At 38.3% G+C, this 26,381-nt stretch overlaps 3 protein-coding genes and 2 long non-coding RNA genes across 5 annotated transcripts in view; 1 reads left to right on the forward strand and 4 right to left on the reverse strand.

Annotated features, from left to right (window-relative positions):
* LOC140687614 (uncharacterized) overlaps positions 1-26,381 on the reverse strand; it is a 49,734-nt gene that overhangs the window by 20,243 nt on the left and 3,110 nt on the right. The window lies entirely within an intron of this gene.
* OR11A1 (olfactory receptor family 11 subfamily A member 1) lies at positions 5,299-6,228 on the forward strand. Its single transcript, XM_015248796.3, has one exon. It carries the CDS (start codon positions 5,299-5,301, stop codon positions 6,226-6,228), a length of 930 nt encoding a protein of 309 aa, XP_015104282.2.
* On the reverse strand, positions 11,642-12,585 carry LOC140687612 (olfactory receptor 12D1-like). The gene has a single exon (XM_072944705.1). It carries the CDS (start codon positions 12,566-12,568, stop codon positions 11,642-11,644), a length of 927 nt encoding a protein of 308 aa, XP_072800806.1. The 5' UTR covers positions 12,569-12,585.
* On the reverse strand, positions 18,585-19,514 carry LOC102540039 (olfactory receptor 1f45-like). Its single transcript, XM_006215395.2, has one exon. It carries the CDS (start codon positions 19,512-19,514, stop codon positions 18,585-18,587), a length of 930 nt encoding a protein of 309 aa, XP_006215457.2.
* Positions 20,414-22,311, reverse strand: LOC140687613 (uncharacterized). The gene is made up of 2 exons (XR_012062008.1): positions 21,765-22,311; positions 20,414-20,560 (listed from the first exon to the last, which is right to left on the reverse strand). It is a non-coding gene; the product is annotated as an uncharacterized lncRNA (long non-coding RNA).

The following is a 26,381-nucleotide window of genomic DNA, read 5'->3' on the forward strand; positions in this document are numbered from 1 at the left end:
TACTTTTATGTCATGCAATTTTTTAATATTTGACTTCTTTGTAATGAACATGCTTTGCCTTTATTATAAGAAAAAATTACATTGTGAAAAAATAAGTATGTTGGCAGAAGTCAAGTCTAATCTTTGTAATTATGGTTGATGGAGGCTAATGTAATCAAATAAACCAACACTTGTTTATTGCTTTACATGTTATTAGGTCAATTGAACATCAGAACTTCCCTCTGAGGAAAGTAAAAAAGATTCGATGTTCTTTGGTGTTATCTCTGCAGAAGTCTCATTGGCTTACTTAGCTGATGGTGACAAGTGGGGAGCTGGTTTCCAACCCAGATGCGTGTACCGCAAAGCCTGTGCCATTTCTCTGCACTTATACTGACATGAGATTATCTGCTTTTCTGGAGAAGCTGAGCAATTGAAGGAACAGACAGCTAATAGAAACAGTGAGCGGCAGGAGGAGAAACTCTCACTTAAAATGTGCCACAGATAACTCACAAAAAGCAACTATACAAACTTAATGATTAAAAAAGTTACATTGCACAGGTGAAAGTCAATGGTTAGGGGTTATATTCTGTTGGATATTCCACCAGCTTTGCTTTCTCTGACTTCTGTGGCACACTCACTTTGCCTGCCTGTTTGGGAGGCACTTTTTAGATCTGGGACACCAACACCTTCACAGCTTCCTTGACATCCTTGTTACGGAGTGTATAGATGAGAGGACTGAGAAGTGGGGTGATGACTGAGTAGAAGATAGCCACAATCTTGTGGACATTTGACGCATACTTTACTGTGGGGTGGACATATGTGAATACCAGAGTACTGAAGTTGATGGTGACCACAGAATGGTGGGCTGCGCACATATAAAAGGGCTTCCGTCGAGCAGCGGCTGAGGCCATGGCTGGAATTGTGGTCAGGATTAGGGCATAGGAAGCCATGATAAAGACCAGGGCCTCTAGGATAGTGACAGTGCTAGAAGTATAGCCCACTGTTTGGATGGCATACGTGTCTGTGCAAGAAAGGCGGAAAGCCTGATTGGCGTCAGTTGATCTGGTTGGGGCTGCAGAAGGAGATTTGTGTAAGGAGGAATGAGGGAAACATGGGCCAGAGGAATCCCACAAGCCAGCAGACCCAGCCAGAGAACCCCAAGTTTGAGGGCTGAGCAGCAGTGGGTAGAGGAATGGTTGGCAGATGGCAGTGTCACAGTCAAAGGCCATGGTGGGGAGAATGAAGAGCTCTGTGGGGGCCAAAAAGAAGAAGTAGTACTGGCTGAAGTGGTTGAGACCTGAGATGACCCCTTGGGAATTTAGAGAACTGGCCGGCATTTTGGGCACAGTCACCGTGGTGTACCAGAGCTCTACTAAGGAGAGATTGCAGATAAAGAGGTACATGGGAGTGTGGAGGCGCCCATCCACAGCCACAATGTGCACAATGAGTGCACTGCCCACCAGAGATGAGAGGTGGATCAGGAGGAAGAGGGAGAAAATGAGCAGCTGGACCCCTGGAGAGTTGGAAAATCTCACGAAGACAAATTCAGTGACCAGTGTGCGGCTGGCTCTCTCCATTCAGCCAGGTGGCTCACCCGGGCAAGGAGAAGACATATGAAGATCTTGAGATGTCCTCAGTTATGTGGTTTCCTCTTCAGCTTTATTCTATCATCTGGTCTTTTACATCAACCACAAAAATTACTGTGGGAAGTAAAATTAAACAGCATATGTGAAATGATGGAAGAGTATAAAATACCCAAGACATGGTATGTCCCCCAGTTCAGACCTTGACAATGAGACCCTTCATAAATTTGTGTTTTATTGGGAGTAAGGTAGAGTCGTGACTGAGTTCAGGTTTGTCAAAGTCCGTGCTCCTGGTGCCCGGGTGTGGAGGACTGTTTGAAGTGTTATTTTTCCTTTAAGCTGCGGTTCGCTAAAGGAGCTTATATCTAATTGAACAATGGACAATGTTTTACCAAATACAGAAATAAATCCTGTGATTAATGAGAAAATTGATCCAAATGCAAATGGGTAAAACAAAGAATAAGAAATAAAAAAAAATGGAAGAGGCTGTTCCTTCCCATTAAAGCAGGCGCAACGTTGGCAAGACTTTGATAATCTCTATAAAATTCTCGTAGTAAGGGCTGTCTCAATTGAAATAGTTTTCTGGGATGGTGGGGGAGTCCCAAAGCTGGAGGGTAGGGAGTGAGGGTTTGGAGCAGTCTTCTGGGAGGACCACTAGTGGTGGGCGTGGTTTAGGGATGCTGCAGAGAACTTAGGAGAATTTTGTGATGAGTTCTGGGGAAGAGACTGGAAATTGGGGGATTAGATGCTTGGTGGAGAGTATTAGCCTTCATGGGGATGGAAAGGTGGGTTCCCATATGACTCTTGGTTTCTGCCCTATTTTTGTTCAAGCCAACTGTTCAGGAACCTCGTCTGGAAAAAGCTGTCTCAGGGGGCTGATATTCCTTTTTCATTTAAGGCTGCTTTCCAGTCAATCAGTAATTGGTTCTCAGGGGCCTCTCTCCTCTTGGCAATTGTCATCCCTCCTTTGTGATAAAGAGAAGGACTTACAAGGAAAAGCCAGAAGAGTCTGGGAGCTAGAAAAGGTGATGGAGAGTGGAGGAGAGAATTGCTCTGGGGAGTGGAGGGTGATGCATGCGACATTTCTAATCAAAGTCCTACATTATTTCAGACTGAGCTCAAGGAGGGAGGAGTTGAAGGTGGGAAGCCTCAGCATTCTGAAGACTTCTGCTCTTAAGGTTTTTTTTTTTTTTCCTTTAGTATTGGTATTTCAGGTGAGTTTCCTATTTTTGTATAATGGTTCACAGCTTAGTTCATAGATCCTTGAAAAGAAGCTAAAGAATTGTTCTGTATGGAGTTTTCTCCTCTGATCAGTAACACGTTTCATCTAAGCCAGAGAGGCAAAAAGTCTCTTTTTCAAACACATTTAAGGAAATGCTGCCGTCTTCCTCCGGAATCGTAGTGCTGCAGCGTCTCCCACTGAATAGGTAAGAAGTAGGATTTGAGTCCTTCTGGCTGCATCGCAGCTTATTTCCTTTATCTCATCTCTCCTGGAGACGAAGAGCAGCAGATACTCACGAGAACAGTTTCAGCTGGAGTATATTATGGAGTAGGACATTCTCATACCGTTTTTATTTTCATGGTGGGAATTTATCCTCCTACTTTTTTTGTGGGATAACAAAACTTGTGGAATACACTTAAACTCATGTTGTTTTCTTTACAATTTTCTTTAGTATGTATTTCTGCCTTATTTTAGAGTAAATGCCAAAGAGCCTGGAAGAGAGCAGATGAAAAATTCAAACTAAACCAGAATTTATTTACAATTGTTTCCTGTTTATAAAGAGAACCAGCTTAGCAGACATTGCAAAACATATGAGAATAAGTTTGTCCTCATTTTTCAAAGCTAAATTAAAATTGGTTAGTTTGGTCTATATTTCTTCAAATATTTTTTTCTTGGAATGTACTTTGAATTTCTTTTCCAGAAATGATGATAACTTGGAGGGATCCATGCTATAACTTTCACCTTTATAGGGTTGAGTCTGTGATTGGTTGTTTTTCAGAAAAAAAGACACATATTTTGCACTGTTTTCATTTTCCTACCAGATAGTACAGTAAATTTTGTCTTGATTTCAAACTCGTCCTGCATTCCTTGGAGTCTTCCAATTTGAAATTCAGCTTCTTCCCCTATTCTATGGTCTTCTCTGCTTGTAAGGGAATGATAGCCTCTTACCCACTTAACCCTGCTGTTGCAATGTCTTCCCCATTTCTCTACAATACTCACATCCTACTACCTCCTCTTTACCTTCCTCTTTCTCCCCACTTCCCCAGTCCTTTCAATAATAGAGGGGAATGTGGTAGTCTGAAACGCCAGGGTTATGGTATAACTTGAAAATAGTTTTCATATCAGTGAACCTTTAAAACACTCCCAAGAGTGGAAATAGATACAGTTCAGCAGTAGAGTGTGTGCTTAGCATGGATGAGGCCCTGGGTTCAGTACCTCCACTTAAAGGAAACAAAACAAAACAAAACACTCCCAAAGAGATGGCAACCATATTTTCACAAATTCTGCTAGCAGATTTTTTTATTTTACTACACACACACACACACACACAGAGACACACAGGAAAATCTGCATTTTTCCTGTACCTTTCCCCTCTGCTTCCAATCATTTAACGTATCCTCATTGTTTTTAATATAAAACACATACGTCCCTTCAGATAGCATATGAGATCTTCCTTGCAGGTACACAGATCCATTTTTTAGCTCTTCAAGAACTCAATTACACATCTTTGCTTTCACTTATGTCTCTCCTGCCTGGAATGCTATGCTTATATGCCTGTCCTTTGCCTGGCCAACTCTTATCTGTCCTCCAAAACAGCTTACAACTACTTTCTTCAGGGAGCCTTCTCTGACCTCTAGTCTCACACCCTCCTCCTCTCCCAGTCTGTGTTTGATCTCTCTGCTCCCACAACATCTACACTTTTCTCAATGTTATAATTTATCACATTTGCACTAGAAAAGCTTGAATGATTTGATGAAACTAGTATTTAAAGAAGATTATTTTGAGATGGGAGAGGACAATCAATCTAGAGACTAGAAGGCTACACAGAGGGCAAGTGTGCTAAGATAGTTGTAAAGAGGTTGTGAGATTAATGGTAGGACAGTGAAGAGGGAATATATAGGCATTTTCCAAGCAATGACTGATAAGATTTCATGGATTGGGGTATGAGGAATGAGAGATAGTACTAAGATAAAAATGACTATAATATAGCAAGCTTGGGTATCAGGCGGAGTTTTCAAACCGCTCACAGTGGAGCTGGTTGTGATCAAGGAAGATAAAGTTGTTTGTTGTTGATCATGCCGATTCTGAGCTGAAGATAGGACATGTCTCGCAGGCGTTGTGAGGGTATTACATTGTTGCTTATGAGGAAGGCTCTATGGCTGGTTGTACAGATTAAGGTAATAGAATTTATTGTATCATAAAAATGTTATATATATTATATTGAATTAATAGGTTAAAGGACTCTGAAGACTGAAATGATGAGTTCGAATAAATTCTCTTGGGGCTTCAAGAATATGCACAATTAAGGAATGCAGGGAAGGACAGGAGTTGGAAAAGGTGTAAGCAACTAAGAAGGGGGACAGATGAGGACTTGTGTAGATGATTCTTGTTTTGGAGACTCACTTTTATTTTTTTCATTGTAGCTCTACTTACCTCAGGCTTGGTGCAGAAGATACAAAGATGCACTAAAATTTCTCCCTTAATCACTGCCAAGCAGAAACTTGGATGATCCTCATGGAAATTGTCTCCATTGGCAACCAGACTATTACTGAGTTTGTCCTTCTTGGTTTCTATGGCGTAGCTGAACTGAGTCTCCCTTTCTTTATTGTGTTCATGCTCATCTACGCCTCCATCATTGCAGGGAACATGCTAATCATTGTGGCAGTGGTTAGCTCTGAGAGGCTCCACACACCCATGTATTTCTTCCTGGCTAATCTGTCCTTCCTGGAGATCCTCTATACTTCCACAGTGGTGCCAAAAATGTTGGAAGGCTTCCTGCAGGAGGCAGCCATCTCGGTGGCTGGCTGCTTGCTCCAGTTCTTTATCTTTGGTTCTCTAGCCACTGCTGAATGCTTCCTGCTGGCTGTCATGGCATATGATCGCTACCTGGCAATCTGCTACCCACTCCGCTACCCACTCCTGATGGGGCCCAAATGGTGCTTGGGGCTGGTGGTCGTAGCCTGGCTCTCGGGCTTCATGGTAGATGGATTGGTTGTGGCCCTAATGGCTCAATTGAGATTCTGTGGCCTCAACCACATTGACCACTTTTACTGTGACTTTATGCCTTTGATGAGCCTGGCCTGCTCAGATCCCAGTGCAGCCCTGATGACAACATTCATTCTCTCTGTGGTCTGCCTCACTGTTCCCTTTGGGCTGACCCTGACATCTTATGCCCGCATCGTGCTGGCTGTGCTGAGAGTTCCTGCTGGGGCCAGCAGACGAAAGGCTTTCTCCACGTGCTCCTCCCACCTAGCTGTAGTGTCCACATTCTATGGAACGCTCATGGTGTTGTACATTGCACCCTCTGCTGTCCACTCCCAGCTCCTCTCCAAGGTCTTTGCCCTGCTCTACACTGTGGTCACTCCTCTCTTCAATCCTGTGATTTACACCCTGAGGAATAAGGAGGTTCATCAGGCACTACGGAGGCTTCTGTGCATTAAATAATTTGAAACACTTGATTGAGAAAGGATGGTGGTAAAAAATTTGTTTGGACTCTGGACATCTCTTTTGCGGTGTCTTCCAGGCTTGGCTGGGGAGGAATAACTTTGTTGTGTTCTGACATTTCTCTGTGAAAAGTTTTATAGTTATCATAGTCATATTAAAAATGAATATGGGAAAGAAGGCAAGGATATACAATGGAGAAAAATGAATATGGGGCTGGACCTAGAGGTTATCATAGTATGTGAAGTAAGTCAGAGAAAGATAAATATCATATGATATCACTTATATGTGGAATCTAAAACAGTGACATAAACAAATTTATTTACAAAACAAAATAGATTCACAGACATAGAAAACAAAGTTATGGTTACCAAAGGAGAAAGAGGGGCGTGGTAAATCAGAGTTTGGGATTAGCAGATTCAAACTACTATATAGAAAATAGATAAACAACAAGATCCTGCTGTATAGCACAGGGAACTATATTCAATAGCTTGTAATAACCTATAATGAAAGGAAACATGAAAAAAAGTATATATATGTGCATAACTGAATCACTATGCTGTACACCAGAAGCTAACAAAACATTGTAAATCAACTGTATCTCAATTTAAAAAGAGGAAAAAATGAATACGGTAGAGCAACAATTCTTAAGTGCTAACTTAAAATTTTTTACTTTTATCTCTTATTATTTCTTTATTTGAATAGGCTATGAATATTTAATATAAAAATAGACATGCAAAATGGCAACATCAATCAAACTTAGAAATATTAGTTACATATATATATGTGTATATGTATATATATATATATATATATACACAACAAGTTGGATCATGGAAGTTTGTAATCTGGTTTTCCATTGACTACTATGTCTTGAACATCTTATAGATAGAGCACATTAAATAGTATAAAATATGTCAGGAAAAATACAGCATGAATGAATGAGATAAACTTATAGAGCAGCATCTTTAGGATTTAATATAAAAGAAGATTTTAAAATCAACTAAAGTTTTAAAAATTATTACAGGGATAAAAGAAGAAATGGAAACCTAAAGAAAGATAAAGATATTATTTTAAAAACAACAAGCAGGTTTGGAAAAGAACCATGAAAATCTTCTAGAAATAAAACACAGAATCTTTGAAATTAAAAACTTATTGATTGGGTCAAATTGCTGATTGAACAAAGCTAAAGAGAACAATTGTAAAGTGAAAGGAAGATCTGAGATAAAAATTGAAATGCAGACCTAGACAATAAGTAGATTAATTATATGAACAATAAGTTAAAGAATATGGAAAATAGAAAATTTCCCACCATATCAGATAAAAAGGAAGTCACGCAGAATATAACAGGGAGAATGGGTTACATTTGAAGAGGTAACTGTGGAGAAAGCACAGTACAATGCTTAAGAAAAAGACTGTAGCCACAATGCTTGGACTTGTAATCCATCATTGCCAATCACTGTCTCAAAACTTTGGGCAAACTTAACGTACATGTGCCTTTATTAACGCATGTATAAAATAAAGATAAAGATTATGATGATGATTAAATGAGTTAATATGTGTGAAGTACTTAGCCTAATGTCTGACACCTAGAATGATTATGTACATTTTTGCTAAGTAGAAAGAAAAACATAACTCTTCAGGTTGGAGTGTCACAATGAGTCTCAAAACAGTGTGGTAGCCAGTCTTGAAACATGGATGGTCAGTGAAACATGCCTCCCAGAATTGATACCCTTTAGTGTTCTTTTCTTCTTTGATTCGTGCTGGTACAGTGACTTGTTCTGGGACTTTTGAGGGTAGATCATAAGATACCTTGCAACATCTTTCTGGATCTCTTGAAACATTTACTCTTTGGGTGCTCCCAGGAAACAAGAATGCATTTGCCAAATCAGTAAGGGTATACTATGCACCTGAAACCCTGTTAATCTGCTCTATTCATAATACCATGTCTGGCATGACAGCTGGGAGAAAGATTAGTACTTGGTTGGGTTTGGCACATTCTGTAGTCGTTAACCAGGATCCATCTAATCTCTGCAAGCGATCTTTCAGTCTTTTGATAACTGGGGGTGGGGCACAAATCTCGGCTATCCTTCCCAAGATGTGGTATTGTTTTAGTGTAATATCCTAGCCTGATGAAGCAGATTCAAAGTCTTCCACTTGGCTTTCCCCACAGACTAAGACATGAAATAGAGCTACAATACCTTTTAAGTATGTCAAGTGTACCTCTAGTGGCTGGAGAATGACGGTTGGGATGTACCTGCACTAACAGGTGCCCCACTGTAAGCCGGGCTAAGCATGACTTTATTTATCACCTGGCCTCTGTATGCTCACTCTAATAGGAGGGCAATGATGATGCTCTGGTGACAGCAGTTTTAATGTCAAGTCAGACCGTATGTCCAATAGTCCTTGAAATATCTAGGAATTTTTCTCTTTCTCTTTTCTCAGTTAACAGTCATCTGCAAAAGGGAGACAGTCCATTTGGGGAATTAATGGGGGTATCTTTTCAGTAAATCTTTGCCATAGTGTGACTGTCAATTCTTCCTGGGGGTCGTTTTCAGGCAATGTGTTCTGCATCTGAAAATTGGCTTTGGTCAGTGAACTGGGCAGGGAATTGTGCCATTTTATTAAGGAGACCATTCTCAGTCTCCTGCTCCTCCACTTTTTTGTTCTGACAGATATCAAGCAGCACCCTCATCGACTGCTCCCTAATTTTCCCCTAGGGACACAATATTACATTAACCATCTCCACAGCCCTCTGTGACCACCCCTCTGCCCACTGTTAGTTATGGACATTGTAAGCTGCTGAATTCTGGTGGTTCAGTCCTACTATCTGTTCGCTATTGCCCCTTCCTCTTCATTTCTACTCTCAGTACAGCTCTGTGATTACATCCCCAGTCATCAGCTCTGGTCTAAAATCGTTACTGAATTTAGTACTTCTGGTACTCCTCTACCAGAACATTCCTAATGGCCTTGTTGAATGGCACATCTCCCCTAAACTCTCCCATGTAGCATAATGTTATGGTGGATTATCTGGCCTCACATAATAGGTCCATTCCAATATCCCACTTCCCTTGAGTTGCTTTATTTCTTTCTCTGTGATCTGCCAGGGCAACGCAGGGATTTCATCATTGATTAGCATGTGCCACTGACTTCTTTCTAGGCTTCTAAGAGCCACACTAGTTTGCCCCATCCCCTGGTATCTCTGCCTAAGTCAAGTTAATGCATTCTTTTTTTTTTAATTCAGTTTTATGTTCCAGTCTCTTGATTAAGCATCCTCAAAATCCAATTCTGTGATTACTTCTACCAGTCCATAGTGGCTAATACTTACAACTCCTTTGGGTTTAATCTCTTTACTCCCTTCACAGCCCCAGGACATCCTCAGTTAATTTATGCAGGGATTTATCTCTAACAATTGGCTTGAAAACAAAATAAGATTTTCAGTACTCTTTATGGTAATATGGAAGATAGAATGGGTTAAACTCATGGATTAAATCCATGAATTTTGCAAATGAGATTATCAGAAAGAATGGTGAAAGTTACAACTGACTTCTTTTAGTTGACTATTATAAAATACAGAAGAATGAGATAAGCTAAAAACAAACCAATCTATTTTCATGCAAAATTTAGAGAAAAATTAAAGGAGTCAGGACTTCCCAGGGTCAAAAAATTAAACTATATAGCAGTCCCAGGTACTCTAGATGGCAGAAAGTTCCTTGGGTCCTTGGGTTCGTCTGTGAGATGACTGGCAACTTTTGGTCTGTTTGCCCCCCTGTAAAAAGTCTACCTGAAGCATGTCTGCTGAAGAAGCACGTGATAGCCACGTGGAAAAACCGGAGAGCCAGAAACAGACTTTGTCAGCTCCCAGCTGATTCGTGTCCAGCTGTTTAAGTCATCCCAGCTGAGGCCTGAGACACTATTAAACAGAGTCAGCCCTTCCCTGCTGTGTTCTTCTGAATTTCTGACCCACAGAATAATGTAATTTAATTAAATAAGTGTTTAACCCTCTGTGTTTTGGGTGATAGTATGTTATGCAGCAAGAGATAACCAGAATCTATGGGTTCCTCTATAGTTTACAGCCTTCACACAGGGTGGATTATATAAAAAATTCTGATCAACAGAAATTCTGGTCTGTGACAGTTCAGGATAGAAGATGCCTTCTCCACACATATACTCTTTTATAAACAAAATCAGAATTGAAGGACCAAAGAAGATAGAGTTAGAAGATAGAAAAAGCGTGTGATAAGCTTAGAACCAAATTGTTTGGGTTTACAAAGTGAATATAAAAATTTTGAACAGTCTGTCTATGAGCTCAAAATATTCTTTTATAGTCTGATCTGTCTGTATCTGTAAATAATTGTAAATGCTGGCACCCACCATTGTTTCAGCCCAGCAGCCACTTCTAGGAACTTACAAAGTAAGGAACATAGTAAGTCTTGCCTGTTAGCTCCTAAAATACTTCAGCAATTATGCTTTATTAGCTTTCACTTAGTATAGGTTTGGTGACAGGTAAGAAAAACAAGACAAAATTTTGATGAATTCCTCATATTTCACTGGTATTATTACATCATATTGCATCACATTACAATCTATAAAAAAGTATAGAAATAGAAAAGCAAAATAAATAAATAGGAAGAGTTTTGAAACTTACAATTTTTCATGACCACAAATTGAGGGGAAAATAACTAACTAATGAGCTAGAAAGGTATTCCTGAAATGTTTTTTTCAATCTGCCTCGACTTTTAACAGTATTTTACAGTAACCATTGACTGTCCAATTGAGTTATAAACCGTCTTTGGAGTCAGAGTTCACAAAACTCTAGGTAAACCATTGGTTACTTTATCTCTGTTAATTAGTATTCACAATTATTTGTTTTAATAACTTACTTGCCTCCTTGCTTGAAGAAAAAGAAATCATGACATATTGCTTACAAATTTCCTTTAAGTCATATGTGAGTCAACATTTACTTTTCCAGTTGAGTAACCATGGTCCTTAAAATAACAGCCGAAACATTTTATTGCTCACAGTATATGTTAATATACAGGGAACACACAGATAAACAGTGTAAGTACTACCCAACCACACAATATATGAGTGATATTGGCAAGTGTCTATATGCAATTTCATTCAACAACACAAAAGAATACACAACAAATTGGTTTTGTCAGCTGATACCTCCCAAACAAATTCAACATTAAGATTCCATGGATAGTGTCCCATTTGTTCAACTTTCCATTACATTATGTAGGAATGCATTGTTTAAGACAACAAGACTGGACTTTCCCATTTAGTTTTCCTTTATATAGTTTTCTTTGTTTTACAAATAGTAAACAACTTGAGAAGCAATATAATTTCACCTCTCAACTTTCTTATAGCCTATTTATTTATGCCTCAGAAGAGTTCTCTGGATTTCTTCAGGTCAGAGACTCCTTCTGATCACCCTCCTCAAGGTCCCCTTTACTTCTTTGTTTCTCCAAGTGTAGATCAGTGGATTCAGTACAGGAGTGACCACACTGTACATGATGGCAATGATCTGGTCCTGGTCCATGGAGCTACTGGAGGCGGGACGAATATAAATAAAGACAACAGGAACATAGAAAAGAACAACTACTGTGAAGTGGGAGGCACACGTGGACAGAGCTTTATGAAGCATGCTGCAAGAATGGGTCTTGAAGAAAAGATAGACGATAATGTAGAAATAGGACAGAAGTATTAGAAAGAATGGGACCATGCCCACTGTCCCTGTGACAGTATTGAGCAGCCACTGGTTGAGCTCAGTGTTCCCACAGGCTAACTCCAGCAATGGCTTAACATCACAGAAGAAGTGATGGATCTGGTTGGAAGCACAGAAGTTCAAGCGAGAGGTCATTATGGAGTGCATCAGGGCATGGGAAAAGCCAATGATCCAGACAGTGAGAGCCATCTGGGTACAAACCTGGTGATTCATGATCAGAGTGTAATGAAGTGGTCTGCAGATGGCCACAAAGCGGTCAAAAGCCATCACGGCCAACAACATGGCCTCTGTGCTGCCCAGGAAGTGGAAGAAATGAAGCTGGCTTATGCATCCCAAAAAAGAAATGGCTTTGTGTGTAGAGAGGAAGTTCTCCAGCATCTTTGGCAGTGTCACCGTGGAGTAGCAGATATCCAGACATGACAGGTTTCCCAGGAAGAAATACATAGGAGAATGGAGTCTTGGATCAGAAATAACCATTATCAGGATGGCTCCATTCCCAGCCACAGTAACAGAGTAAATGGCAAGGAAAAGTACAAAGAGAAAAGGCTGCAATACTTGGATGTCTGTGACGCCCAGGAGGAGAAATTCAGTGACTGTTGTTTGATTCAGCATCGCTTGAAAGACAAAATAATATATGGAAAGCTCTCTCCAATGGGAACCAGAGTCCTCCAGCTGCGAATGCTCCCACCTAGACAACAGTAGTTTGAGGGAGAGCATTGATGTTTTAAATAGTCTCTGCATCAGACGTTGTACAATATTTGGATCATTAGCTTATAAATTATTAAGGTTACATGTTGGTGATGGACTATTATGCAGTCCCTTTTCAAAATAAATTTATCATGAATATTTTTCTTTCTCCCAGGGATTCAAAACATGTTTCCAGTCTACCATCTTCTCTGGCTGTGAACCACATTCTGATATGACTTGCTTTTTATGGTCCTAATTCAGCTCTAACCCAGGGTACATTTTAAAGTACTTCACCACACTGCTATCTCCTGACCTAGTAAGAGACTACCTGAAGGGTTTTTGCTTAAGGGAATAGAAAATAAGAGACTAATAAGAGCTATAACAAACCTGAATAGAGATGCAGACATTGTAGAATTTGTTATAAAAAGGAAATTATTCAAAGTTTGGAAAATCCTTGAAAGGAGAAGAAAATGTTTAATGTGACTAGAATAAAAAAGTGAATTAACTAGGGAACATTTCAGGGGATCCCTTGGGATTCTGGGCTTTCTAGCTTGAGAAAAATTTGAGAGATTGTCTTCATTTATTACATGTCTGTGAAAGGATGGCTTCTAGGAATTCAGAGTAGCTTTCTTTGACAGCCATGTCTATTTGGTATATTGTTAACAACTTATCACTGTTGTTTAAGATACAAATCATATGCCAGATCTCATTTTTCTTTTTCTGACCCATAAAACAAAATCGTATCAAAAATTCACCTGGGGAATAAAACTCTTTTCCTAGCAATCAGACTTTCTGAACTAGATGACTTACTTCACTGCATTCTGAATAGTTACAGATGCATATTTACTCTGGAAAATATCTAGAGATACAGCAATAAAAATGTAGGCAGTAAGGAGCCTTCCTAATCCACAAGCACAATAAGGAGTCCATCATAAGATAGGAAAGCAGCTCTAAATCCTGGGCATTTAACTTTAATTCTAGCAAGAAGACAGACAATATGGGTAACTCCCCTGCCTGTCTCTTGTTTCATTCCTGTACCTAATTGAGTGTTCAAATTCCCAGGTAGGAAATCTTTTCCAACCTTTATACTCCTAAAAAGTAAATAGTAGAAAAACGTTTGAAGTGACATACCACCTTGGGATTGCAGCACAAGCTCTTCATCTTCCAAAATCTCTCCTTTCTGAGATTCTGCCTGTCTTTTATGATCCACAGATCTCTAGACATACAAACCCTGAGTGTCCCCTGGGTTTGAGAGGGTTATTGTAAGAGTAAACAAGATGCCTTTCTATGCCTGTAATACAAGAGAATTCTCATTGGGGAATTCCTATCTTGAGTTTCATTTTTTTTTCATTTTTCCTATTTTCTTTCCTTAATATGCTTATTTATTAGTTTCAGAACCACAAACAGTACAAATCTCCATGGCCTCATATTTTCTTGTTTATATTACTGTTCATTTCGTGGGACAGAGGTATTGACACACTTTTTCATCTTGGGAACGTCTCTGGGGAAAATTCTGCATAAAACAGAAGGAAATCAGACAATGACAGTTAAAGACGGAGGGCCAGTGACAGCCCATTGATCCATCCATACAGAAAGATGGTTATTCTATTCTAAGATGAATATTCTATTCATCTATTACTGTGGCTCTACGGAAAACAAAAAAGAGGAATAGGGAAAAGTAGGACTGATTTCGTTCCTTCTAAGTATGACTCTTCACTGTTGGTAATAACAGTAAATTATTTTCCTTCATTTTGGGATCCCAAAGCTCACATTTCTCTCTGGAGGAATGAAGCTGGTCTCCCAAGTGTGAGTCCGAATTTGTCCTTCTTGGTTTCTGTAACATAGCTGAGCTGCATCTCCTCGTCTTCATTGTATTTATACTCTGATCTGTGCTTCCATCATCATAGGGAATGTGCTAGTCATTCTGGCCATGGTTAGCTGCCAGAGGATTCATATCCATGTGTTTCTTCCTGACTAATCTATCCTATTTTGAGAATCTCTACATGCTTAAAGTAATGCCAAAAATGCTGGAGGACTTCCTGCAGGAGGCATTCATCTCTATGGCTGGTTCCTTCATCCAGTTCTTGATCTTTGGCTCTCCAGGAACAGCTGGATGCTCTGGCTGGCTAGCAAGGGATATACTCACCACTGGTACTCACTCTGCCACCCACTCCCAGATGGTGCTTGGGGCTGGTGGTCACAGCTGGCTCATTGACTTCATGGTAGATGGATTGGTTGCGGGCCTGATGGCGAAGTCGACGTTCTGTGGCCCAATCACATTAACTAATTTTACTGTGACTTCATGCCTTTGATAAACCTAGCCTGCTCAGATCCCAGAGTGAGTGGTCCAGGTGAAAATATTCATTTTTTTCTGTAGTCTATTTTACTGTGACTTCCTGCTTTTGATAAGCCTAGCTTGCTCAGATCCCAGAGTGAGTGGTCCAGGTAAAAATATTCATTTTTTTCTGTAGTCTATTTCACTGTTCCCTTTCCACTGCTTGTGCCTGGTTTGTGGTGGTTGTACTGAGAGTTCTTGCTGGGGCCAGAAAGAGAAAGGCTCTCTCTGCGTGGTACTCCTACCTAGGAATGTCCACATTCACTCTGCTTTATGTTGGGGTCACTACCATCTTCAGTCTTGTGATCTACACCCTTTGGGACAAATTGGTTCATCAGGCACTTAGGAGGCATCGCTGCATAAGGAAAGTGAAACACCTGATTTAAGGAGAGTGGTGATGACTTTATTTTGGAGTTCAGATGTCTCCATTGAGAAGTCTTCCAAGATTCTTTGGAAAAGAGTATCTTTGTCTATTCTGTTATTCTGTTCTAACCCTTTTATAGTTCCTCTAAAAGTGAGGAAGGTATGTCAATTTTCAAGTTCTAGATTAAGAAATTTTATTTTAAAGTCTATTACTTCTTTATTAAATAGGCCTTGAATATTTTATATGGAAAAATAGTTAAACACAAACAATAACATCAAAAGAAGCCTAGAAATATTGGCTGTTTATATCCTTGTATGTCATCAGAATTTCATTCTATGTGTATGTGTTAATAACAGAAATTGGATCATTATGTTTGTAATCTGGTTTTCCAGTGAACATTGTTATAACAATTTTTCAAGATCAACAAGTATGCAGTTTATTTTTCTGGGCTTCATAGTATGACTAAACAGAATGTGCTTAAGTAATTTTTTATCACTGGAAAATTTTAGTTGTATTTAATTTTTTCACTGTACAAACATTTTTTTATACCTAGAATATACTTATATTCTCAATGGTTTGATCATGCTGAAGGATTAGATATTTTAAAAATATTTGAAGCTGAATGTATTTTACTTAATCATTTAAACTTTTTATTGTAGAACATTTCAAATGTTCAGAAAAGTACAGAGAGTAGCAATAATAAATCCTCATGTGGTTATCATCCAGCTTTGGCATCAACAGTTTGCCAATGTTGTGCCAATTGTATATCTACCATTCCAATTGTTTTTTGTTTTGTTTTTACTGGAAAATATTAAAGCAAATTTTAGACATTGTATTTGTATTGTGTTGTGCAAGCTAATAAGATATTTTAATAAAACACATCCACCATGCCATTATGATACTTACTATAATTATCACTATTTTCTTAATATCATCAAGTATACAAACCAAATTTAAATTCCTCAGACTGTCTTTAAGTAATTCTTAAAATCAGGATGCAAACAAGTTTCACACAGTGCATCTTGTATTATGTTTCTTAATCCATTTATTGTACAGCAGTCCTCTTCTCCCCCTTTTATACCATTGACTTATCGGAGTAGTTGGTTTATCTGTTTTGTAAAATGTTTCATATTCAAAATTAAATTTATTGCTTACTTGCAGTTTTGTTTAACTTCTATCTTTATATGTTGTATTTTATATAAATTTTTAAAAGTGAAATAGAAACTTGATTGAATCTTGGCTAACTTTGTTTTTCAGCAAAATAGTACAAGTTTGCTATGTTATTACATTGCATCATATCAGAAGGCACAAAATATTTATCTTGCCCACTTTTAGTGATATTATTCATATTATTCACCAGTTGGTTCAGATTTCAATAGCTGTTGTAAAATCTTTGTCTATAGATCACAACATTTGAGCCATATCAAATATACTTTTATTGATTTTTTTGAATGTTGATTTCCCCATGTCTTTGTACGAGTAGTAATTTTTTGAGAGAATATCAATCTTTGTAGAAACTAGATTCTGTTATTTTCTTCTGAAGAGTGTTAGCTTTTGTTATAGAAGGCATTTCAGTGCTTGGGAAATCTGCCTGAACATGGGTAGGGTTGATTTCGTGTCTTGGTAGTGTATATCTATGTTAGCCCGAGGCATTCTTTAAGCCTGCCTATCTAGGCATGACTCAGTCTCCAATTTCTTTCTTTCCTGTGAACATTGTTAGGATTTAATTTTGGGCTTTGCTAGGCCAGATCTAGGCATATGTTACTCAAGAATATGATTTTTTTACTCTTAAATTTTGGTCATTTAGTGTCTCAGCGGGATGGCAGAGGTATTAGTGAGGTTTTAATGAGACTTCTCGGTTCAGCAGGCTCAGAAGAGCACATTCTCCTGCTACGGCTCCTCCCCAAACCCTGCTCTGTCACTGGTGTTTTTGATTTTAATCCGTTAGCGGTTTGTCCCTGGTAAGTCTCAAACAGTTTTTCCCTCACATGCGCAGTCTGGCTATCAGTCAGAGCTCACAGGCCACTCATCCAAATGTACCTCCAGGGGCCCCGAGGCACAGCTTCCTCCTCTCCAGTGCTTCAGACCACAGTCTCCAGCTGCTTCATCTGGATTACTCGTGCTAAGTTAGCGCTCTGTCAAATCCATGTAGCTAGAGTTGTTCTCTTAGATAGAATTAATTATCAGTTATTTAGTCAGACCCCCATGATGCACATTATCATGAACTATAGTGGGTGTCATAAAGAAATCTAATGCATATTCTCTGCTGTGACACAGTGCTTGGTACATACAGAGAGACAAGCTAGACCAGCAGTGACTGACCTAGTTAGAGTGCATTTTCTTTACAATGCAGTAAATCCTGTCTCTGTATCGCTCTTTGAGAGTCTATAGTGAACAAAAGAATTTTTTGAATGATACATAGATACTTTATGTTTGCAGAACAGAAGTCATAAATAGAATTTATGTAGGAAATATTTTAAAATTCTATTAAAAACCCCAAGAATATAACTTAAAAATCCTCCAAATGTTGCTGGTCTTTAAATTCTCAGCAATGACTAGAAGAAGCTCTATAGACAGCTTCAAATACAGCACAAACACACAACTAAATAAAACATTCATAAAAATGAGACATTAAAAGGGGAAAAAGTGTATAGAACCAGTTTCCACTCTCTCACTCATGATGATGGCACTGGTGGTACTGATGGGGATAGAACCAAAGGTGGTTATCTGTGTGGTGACTCTGATGACAACAAAGATGACATTGACCGTAGTAAAGCTGATAGCGAGGGTCTTCATTATTAAACTGGTGATAGAAATGGCAGTGGTGATCAAAATGGTGGTAATGAGGGCAACAGATGATCGAGTTTCAGTAATATTAGTGTTACAAGGCAATTTAAAGCACAGTTTATCCGATCTATCCTTATGTATATTATATCTATATAATACACTTGAGTATATATATTATTATGCAATACATATAATATTCCCTTTGACATATTACTGATATAATATTTTGATATAAAAGTAACTATAATATATAATATATATACCTAAAGCAAGAATATATAAATAAGCTTGCACCTATGGTGGGACCTAAAATCTAGTTTTCCTAATTTCTGTTTAGAGTTCTTTCCAATCTACCATATCATGGTCTGTGACATGCCTGGTATTAACTGACTCTATCAGTGTGCTGGTGAAGAGTGGGGATTTTCCCCAAAATGTCTTTTTTACGAGGATTATTTTTAACCCCTTAAACTCTGTATGCCCAGAACCCTTCTCAGTGAAGCCTTCACATCCTTATTTCTCAGACTATAAATAAAAGGGTTGAGAGTGGCAGTTACCAGGGTATACATGGCAGCAGCAACCAGCTCCCCAGAGGAGCGAGAAGTTGATGGGGGCCTCAGGTAGGTGGCAAAGACTGTGCTGTAGAAGACGATGACCATGGAGAGGTGGGAGCTGCATGTAGCCAGGGCTTTCTTTTTTCCCTGTGCTGATGGGACCCTAGCTACAGCAAGGAAAATATGGGCATAAGAACTTATTGTGCAGAGGAGAGGGCTGATTCCTAAAAGTCCTGTCAGGACCATCATCATGTCCTCATTGAGGTGGGTATCAGAGCAAGAAAGTTGAAAGAGTGGGCCAAAATCACAGAAAAAGTGGGGAATGTCTTGATTCGTATAGAATGATAGTTGGGATAGCAACAGGGCGTGGACAAGAGAGACAGCGTGGGCCACTCCCCATGACCCAGCCACCAGCAGTCCACATCTGCAGGGAGTCATTAGGAGTGGATAGCGCAGAGGACGGCAGATGGCAGCATAGCGGTCGATAGCCATGGCCGTCAAAAGTAGGTTGTCCATATCAGCAAAAACTGCAAAGAAATATAGTTGGGCCAGACATTCAGAGAAAGAGATTGATCCATTGCCGGTCCACGAAGCCGCCAGTATTTTGAGGGCTGTGGTGGTGGTGAAGCAGAGATCTACCAGGGAGAGCTGGCTGAGGAAGAAGTACATGGGAATGTGGAGGCGGGTGTCAGCACCAATGGCCAGGAGCAGGAGCAAGTTCCCTAGGAGGCTCAGTGAGTAGAGGGCAAGGAAGACACCGAAGAGCAGCCGTCTTTTCTCTGAGTCACTGGACAGCCCTGAGAGGACCAAGTCGGGATTCTTGCTGCAGTTCATACTGAATGATGTGCTACAAGGAAGGAATCAGCGTGGAGAGGATTCACTCACTATTAGCTACTGTGCTAAGGCCCTGGAGCTCTTCTCTTGCCACTGGGTTCTCTTATACCACCAATGTGGGATATTAAAACAGCAATGAGAGGGACACGATTTGGACTTTCTGAAGGAGGATCTGAGTGAGGAGGCACAAAGATGAGGGAATGAAGGGAACAAGAGCAGCTTGCTGGAGTTTTAAGTGTAAAAGAGTTCTCTTAAACTTGGTATTACGGGTGGTACGATTCCTTGTTTATGAATCAGTTTTCATTACAAGATCATGAACCTTTCAAAGCAGAGACTGCATGTCAAGACTTAGTGTTTGGCGCATAGTAGGAGCTCAATAAATGCTCCTGCCCACCTACACAATCACTACTCTAGTTCAAGCTGTTGTCAGTGACTACAGACTGCTAGCCTTCTAACTGGTTTAATATACCCACCTTTGCCCCATTCCATATGTCCTCCACACTGCCATCAGAGTGATCTTTTCAAAAGAGAAAATCTGATCATGTCTCTTACTTATTTAAAAATAGGTGTCTGGAGAACCATTGGCTTTATGAAAGTATAAAAATTCCCACCATGTCTAACAAAGCTTAAAGTGTTTTGACTTTCATGTGTCCCAGCAGCCCCATCTTGCACTACAGTCCCCACATTCTCGGCTCCCCAGTCACTCTGGCTGCGGTGCATTCCCTCAAGTGCAAAGCAATGTGCTGCTTTCTTCTTTCTGAGTCAACTCCTGCTCATTCTTTCAGTCTCAGATCAATTGGTGCCTTTCTTAGGAAAGTTTTCCTTTGCCTCTTTGACTAAGTCAAACCCACCCTTTATATGTTGTTATAGCACCTTCAAAAGAACTCTTACAATTGTAATATAGAGAATGAAATTCATATTTATTTTGTTAAAATATTGATTTAAGATATTTAGTTAATCCTGGACTCCTTCACCAGGCCAGAAAGTGCGTTGTTGCTATTATCACATCAGTTTTTCTTCTTCTTTGTATCCCCAGTGTTGACATCCTTTAGAAAATATTTGTCAAAAAAGGAATAAATAAATTAAAACTGCACACAGGAGAGGGCAATATGCTGTCCTCCCCAAGTGTTGAAATGTCCTCCCTTCCATTGCCACATTTTATGATTAAGAGTTTTTTCCTCCAAATATTCTCTTAATCATATTGGTTGGAAACATTGATTCATCTTTTTATTTCATCCCTAAAATCCAGACTAGTACATAATACTGTAACACTTTTTTTTTTAAACTACAAAGTGATTCTCATTTTAGTCTTTTTCTCACCACTTTCACAGTCAGCTTCTTTGGACTTTCTTTCATCAACTTGCTCCCAGCTTATTTCATCAGCAGCTTAACTGGCTTAATTGATTCCATTCTAATTATTATGATTCATGCTGCAAGCATTTGCCAGAAAATGTATAACTTTCTGCTTTTGGCCTGATTATCCCTTGTTCAAATATCTCCAATATCTTATTTTCCAAGGCACCACTTATACCTATCTGTGCCTGGCTATCAAGAACTTCTAATTTTGTATCCACCTACCAATAAACATGACTTTCCATTACTCATTGCTGTTTAGTGTCCTTTCTTCTCGGGCCAATCACCTCATAGCTCCATGAATATGCTCATTCATGCTTTCCCACACTGATACATAGATAGGATAATCTAGCCCTTAATTGAATATTGCCTTAAAGTGTTTTCTATTTTTTATGACATATAAATGCTCTCTTATCAATTACATTATAAATGCCTTGAGAGTAGGAAACATTTTTTCTTTTTAAAAATTCTTTAAACCAACAGCCAAAGAGTTGAGCACATGGTCTGTACAAAGGACTATTGCTCAGTGATGGCTCTCTAATTATATGAAACAGTCTCCATTTATGTTTCCATTGATACACTCATTAAAGTCCTTGCTTCTACTAATTTTTAAATGTTCTGGTGGATAATTGATTTAGGATGAAGGCACATAATCTTTTTCCTCTTTAAGCAGAGCATTTGTTAGTACTTGAGAAAAGAGCTTCTCAAACTTTCACCTGGAGAGCTAGTTAAGTTACAGATTTCTGGGTTCTATATGCCATAAAATATGTTTTAGTAGACTTAAAAAAAATTGGAAACTGAAAGATTTCCCTTTTTCCTACAAGATTAAGGCTTCCCTTACTTCTTTGTCTCTCAAGAACAACAGTTCTTCAGCTCAGGCCTGACCATATCTCTTACATTTTTACATCTTTTTCCAGGCTGGATCTTCCTGATGATTTTGCTTGAGAAATCTTACTGCTATTGTACACATCACCAGGGAATTCACCTGAAAAATTATCGTTTGCGTTGGATCTTAGATCAGGTGTAATTAAGAACTGAGGTTATGTGCATTTTCAGCATCAAAAATACGTGAGGTCCTAACTATCTAAAATCGTGAGGTTCTAACTTTCTAAAATTTCAACTTCGGATGGATGATATCCTAGTATTTTAATCTGTTCCCCACAGCCTTCTCCAGGGGCTCTTCCACTTCTCTGCTCTTTGTGACAAATCCTTCAAAAAGTTACTGGTCTCCATCGCTCATTGTCCATTTCTCTCCAAATTTATTGTTTTATCTTCCATGATCTTTTGAATCCTCTTTAATCAAGCTTTTGCCTTTGTCATTCCTCTGAAATCACTCTTGTCAATGTCAAAGCTCAGTTTTCAGTCCTTGGGGTATTTGACTTCACAATAAGACTTAACACAGTTGACTCCTTTCTTCTTATTCCAAAAACTTTTTTTCCTTTGCTTCCGGAACACTCCCACTGTCTCCTGGGTACATAGTGATCTCACTGATGACTCCTTAGTCTTGGCTGGCTCCTCCTCTTTCTTATTATTCACTTTTGGATCTCTTCTCTTCTCTTACTTCTAGTCTCAGGCTTTAAATATCCTAAAAAACTCCTAAGTTATACCTACCAATCCATCTTCTTTTCTAAACTCAAGATTCACATATTTAACTTCCTGTGAGATTTGTCCTTCCTGTTAGACAGTCCTTACGAACATCTGTTAGAAGTTTTACCATGTAAGATATTTCTTACAGATAGATTGATTTACATACTGATTTGGAAACAGACACAGATCTAGCCCCCAAGCACGTAACTTCTATCCACTATGTTCCACTCTGAAATCTGAGCTGTTAATCTGTTTGTTAAATGCTACCTTCCACACTTACCTACTGGCTTTCCTAATCTTCACCCTACGAGTGATGGCCTTAGAAATATGTATTCTATCCAGTGATCTTATTGAGCAAGTAGGACAGTCCAGAGAATCCAGAATCCTTTGTCTACATGGCAAGATAGTGTCCATAGGTAGCAAAGATGCAGCTTAGGAGCTGAGTATTATCGACCTTCATCTCCCTTGGGATTGGAAATGGTTGGAATCTTTCCTGTCCTTAGAGGCTTTCCCCAGAGTTACTCATTAGTGGCAAATCTGGAGGAATTTTCCATAAAGCAAATTGCCTCTCAATGGTGTTGTGCTGTAAAATCAACAATTAAACAGAGGTCTGCTAGTAGCAATGACTTGGAAGTAAAAGCAGAAAGATTACTGAAAACTCACAAAATCTTTCTAGTTACTGCTTTGCTTCCTTAAGTCAGATTATCTTGAAGAGGTGAACATGTGGTCATAACATTTCATAAACCTTAACAGTATTTATATATATATGTATATATATGTGTGTGTATGTATATACACACACATATATATACATACATACACACCCACATATATACACACTTTATAGATATATATTTTCAGTAACTATCTTTTCCTCTTTTACATAAATATAGATAGAAAGATTGAAATACTCAGGCTATTCATATGTCATCTACCCTTAGATATTTGACAAGCATCTCAAATTTAATTCTATCCAAATGAGAACTTTTGCCCCAATCTCCTTACTCTCCTCTGTTTCTAGCCTAATATTCACCATTTTAATAACTTGATCCATGGTATATCATTTCCTGAATTCATATAGGAATCACATTTAACTATTAGAGACTGTCAATATAGAGTTTTAAACAAGTAGAAGTTCACTTTTCTCTCATGTAAATGAAGTCCAGATGTAGGTAGTTTGGTGAGGATGTGGTGAATCATCATAGTCTAAAGCTCCTTCAATCTTTAGCACATGGCTTTTATCCTCAAGGTCAACTGCTGGAGCTGCATTAATTTCAGTAATCATGCTGTCTTCCAGGCAGAAAATTTGCCATGTCTAACTGTCTAGAGCTTAATCTCATGACTGCAGTCAATTGATAGGCAAGATGAGAAATATCATCTTTTAGCTGGTCTCTTTGACTCCTAACATAAATTGTAACTAAGGAAAAATGAGATAATAAATACCTAGTGGACACTAGTAGTCTCTGCCAAAAACACAGAACTAGTTTACTTCAATAAAAATTGTAAAATGTGATCATTGAATTCATTTTTGTTTTCTTGAACAAATGACATGTTTACAATGTTTAATTATGTCATATAAAAATGTGATATATTGCTACCTTTATTCAGTTTTAATTTAAATCCTTGGATGAAATTAAAAATGTTTGCAAGTTTTGTTTATTTTTTAAAAAGTGAATTTGTTTTTATTATAATTTTATCTTATATCCTATTAAATTTTCTATAAAATTATTTCTGCTGTAGATGAATCATTGATTTGTATATGTTGGTCTTGTATCAGGCAATATTTCTTAAGATTCGAATTCATACTAAATTGGCTTCTCGATTCCATAGTTTTTTCTTTTTAAATTAACGGACTATTTTTTAGAGCACTGTTAGGATTTTTGCATTATGTTTCCTTCTTTGTGTTGTGCATTCAATGGGTTTTGGCAAATGTATAATGTTATGTATCCACTATTAGAGTATCATACAGAATAGTTTTACTGCCCTAAAAATGCCCGGTGCTCAACCTCTTTATTCCTCCCTCTCCACAAACCCCTGGCAACCACTGATCTTTTTACTGTCTTCAGTTTTGCCTTTTCCAGAATGCCATGGACTTAGAATCATACACTATGTAGCCTTTTCATATTGGCTTTTTTTGTCACTTAGTAATCTGCCTTTTTAAGATGCCTTCATGTCTTTTTGTGGCTTGAAAGCTGTATTTTGTTAACTGTTGCATTATAGTCCATTGTATGGATGTACGAGCTTATCCATTCACCCGCTGAAGAACATCTTGTTTACTTCCAAGTTTTGGCAGCTATAAACAAAGCTGCTATAAACATCCATGTGCAGGTTTTTGTGTGAACAGAAGTTTTCAATTCATTTGGGTAAATCTACAGCATTTTAAAAAATGTAAATAATATACCCTACATTAAATAAGAGTTTTGTCTGTTCCCTTTCCCTCATTTCCTATTTATTTCATTATTTAACTACATTGGCTGGGATATTCTATTGTAGTAGGAAGAATGTACTAGTGGGAAACCTTTATTTTCTCTTTCAAATATTAAAGGAATATGTCTAAGGTTTTTCATTGCATATGATGTTGGCTGTAGTTTTGGTTGACGAAGCTTTAGTAAGTTTACAGACACCATTTATTAACTTTAGGTATGTTCCTTATATTTATTTCTAGTGTCCTGAGAGTTATTATCAGAGAAATATATTGAAATTTATCAAATATTTTCATCCATCTACTGATATAGTCATGTTGATTTTGCAGCCTACTGCAACCTGTGGCAGAATCAAGGGAAAATAAATAATATTGGCAGGACATTTTGATTACTCAAGCTACAACAGAATTCCACAGAAGTAAAGACGGGAGCATAGTAAATATTACAAAGTATGTCAGAAAAAAAGTGCAGTATGAATAAACACTATGAGATAAAGCAATCGATTAACATTATTAGTGTTGTATATAAAATAATTCTAAAACGAACTAAAATGTTTAACATTATTAAAGAGTTCAAAGAAAGAATAAAAACCAAAAGAAAGAATAAAAACCAAAAGAAAGAATAAAAACCAAAAGAAAGACAAAGATATTATTTTAAAAGATAAGCAAGCTTGGAAAATAACCATGGAAATCTTCTAGAAACAAGACATAGAGTCACTGAAATTAAAAACTTGATGAATGGGTCAAATTGATGATTGAGCAAAGCTAAAGTGGAAGTTATATCTGAGGTAAGAAATCAAAATGCAGTACTGAGCAATAAACAGATTGAATAAGTATATGAAAGAGAAATTTAAAAAAATGTAAAATAGATTGAGAACGTCCCACCACATCTGGCAGGAATGAGGTCCAGGAGAACAGGGAGAATGGACTATATTTGAAAAGATAACTGCTAAGAAATCACAGTGCAACGTTTAGAAAAAGACTCTGCAGCCATAGTACTTTGGGTTTTAGGCTATCATTTCTAATCGTGTCTCAAAACTTTGGCCAACTTACTTAACGATTCTGTGCCTCTATTTCCTCTTCTGTAAAACAAAGGCAAAGATGATGATTCAATGACTTAATATGTATAAAGTAATTAGAATGCACCAAATACTTTTCTACTAGGTAAAAAGAAAATGTAAGTCAGCAGATTGGACTGCCGTAACAAGTCTCAAGTCAGTGTGGTAGATAGTTTGAAATACGTATGCCCAGTGAATCAAGTCTCCCAGTATTGATGGCCTGTTGGGGATACTTCCCTCTGAATTGGGCTGGCCAGTGAATCATTTGACCGATAGAATGTAGCAGAAGTGATGTTCTGGAAGTTCTGAGGGTGTGTCATAAAGAACCTTGTAACTTCTTCTGGTGCCCCCAAGAAGCAAGAATGCATTTCAGAGACACATTAGGTTATATAACACATTGATTTTATCAACTAATATATCAAAAACAAATTCAGCATTAGATTTCCA

Source organism: Vicugna pacos, chromosome 20 (assembly GCF_048564905.1).
Source record: "Vicugna pacos chromosome 20, VicPac4, whole genome shotgun sequence".
NCBI lineage: Eukaryota > Metazoa > Chordata > Mammalia > Artiodactyla > Camelidae > Vicugna > Vicugna pacos.

What these genes read in the sequence shown, in the direction of transcription:
- OR11A1 (XM_015248796.3), top strand. Translation starts at nt 5,299, where the DNA reads ATGGAAATTGTCTCCATTGGCAACCAGACTATTACTGAGTTTGTCCTT.
- LOC140687612 (XM_072944705.1), bottom strand. Translation starts at nt 12,568, where the DNA reads ATGCTGAATCAAACAACAGTCACTGAATTTCTCCTCCTGGGCGTCACA.
- LOC102540039 (XM_006215395.2), bottom strand. Translation starts at nt 19,514, where the DNA reads ATGAACTGCAGCAAGAATCCCGACTTGGTCCTCTCAGGGCTGTCCAGT.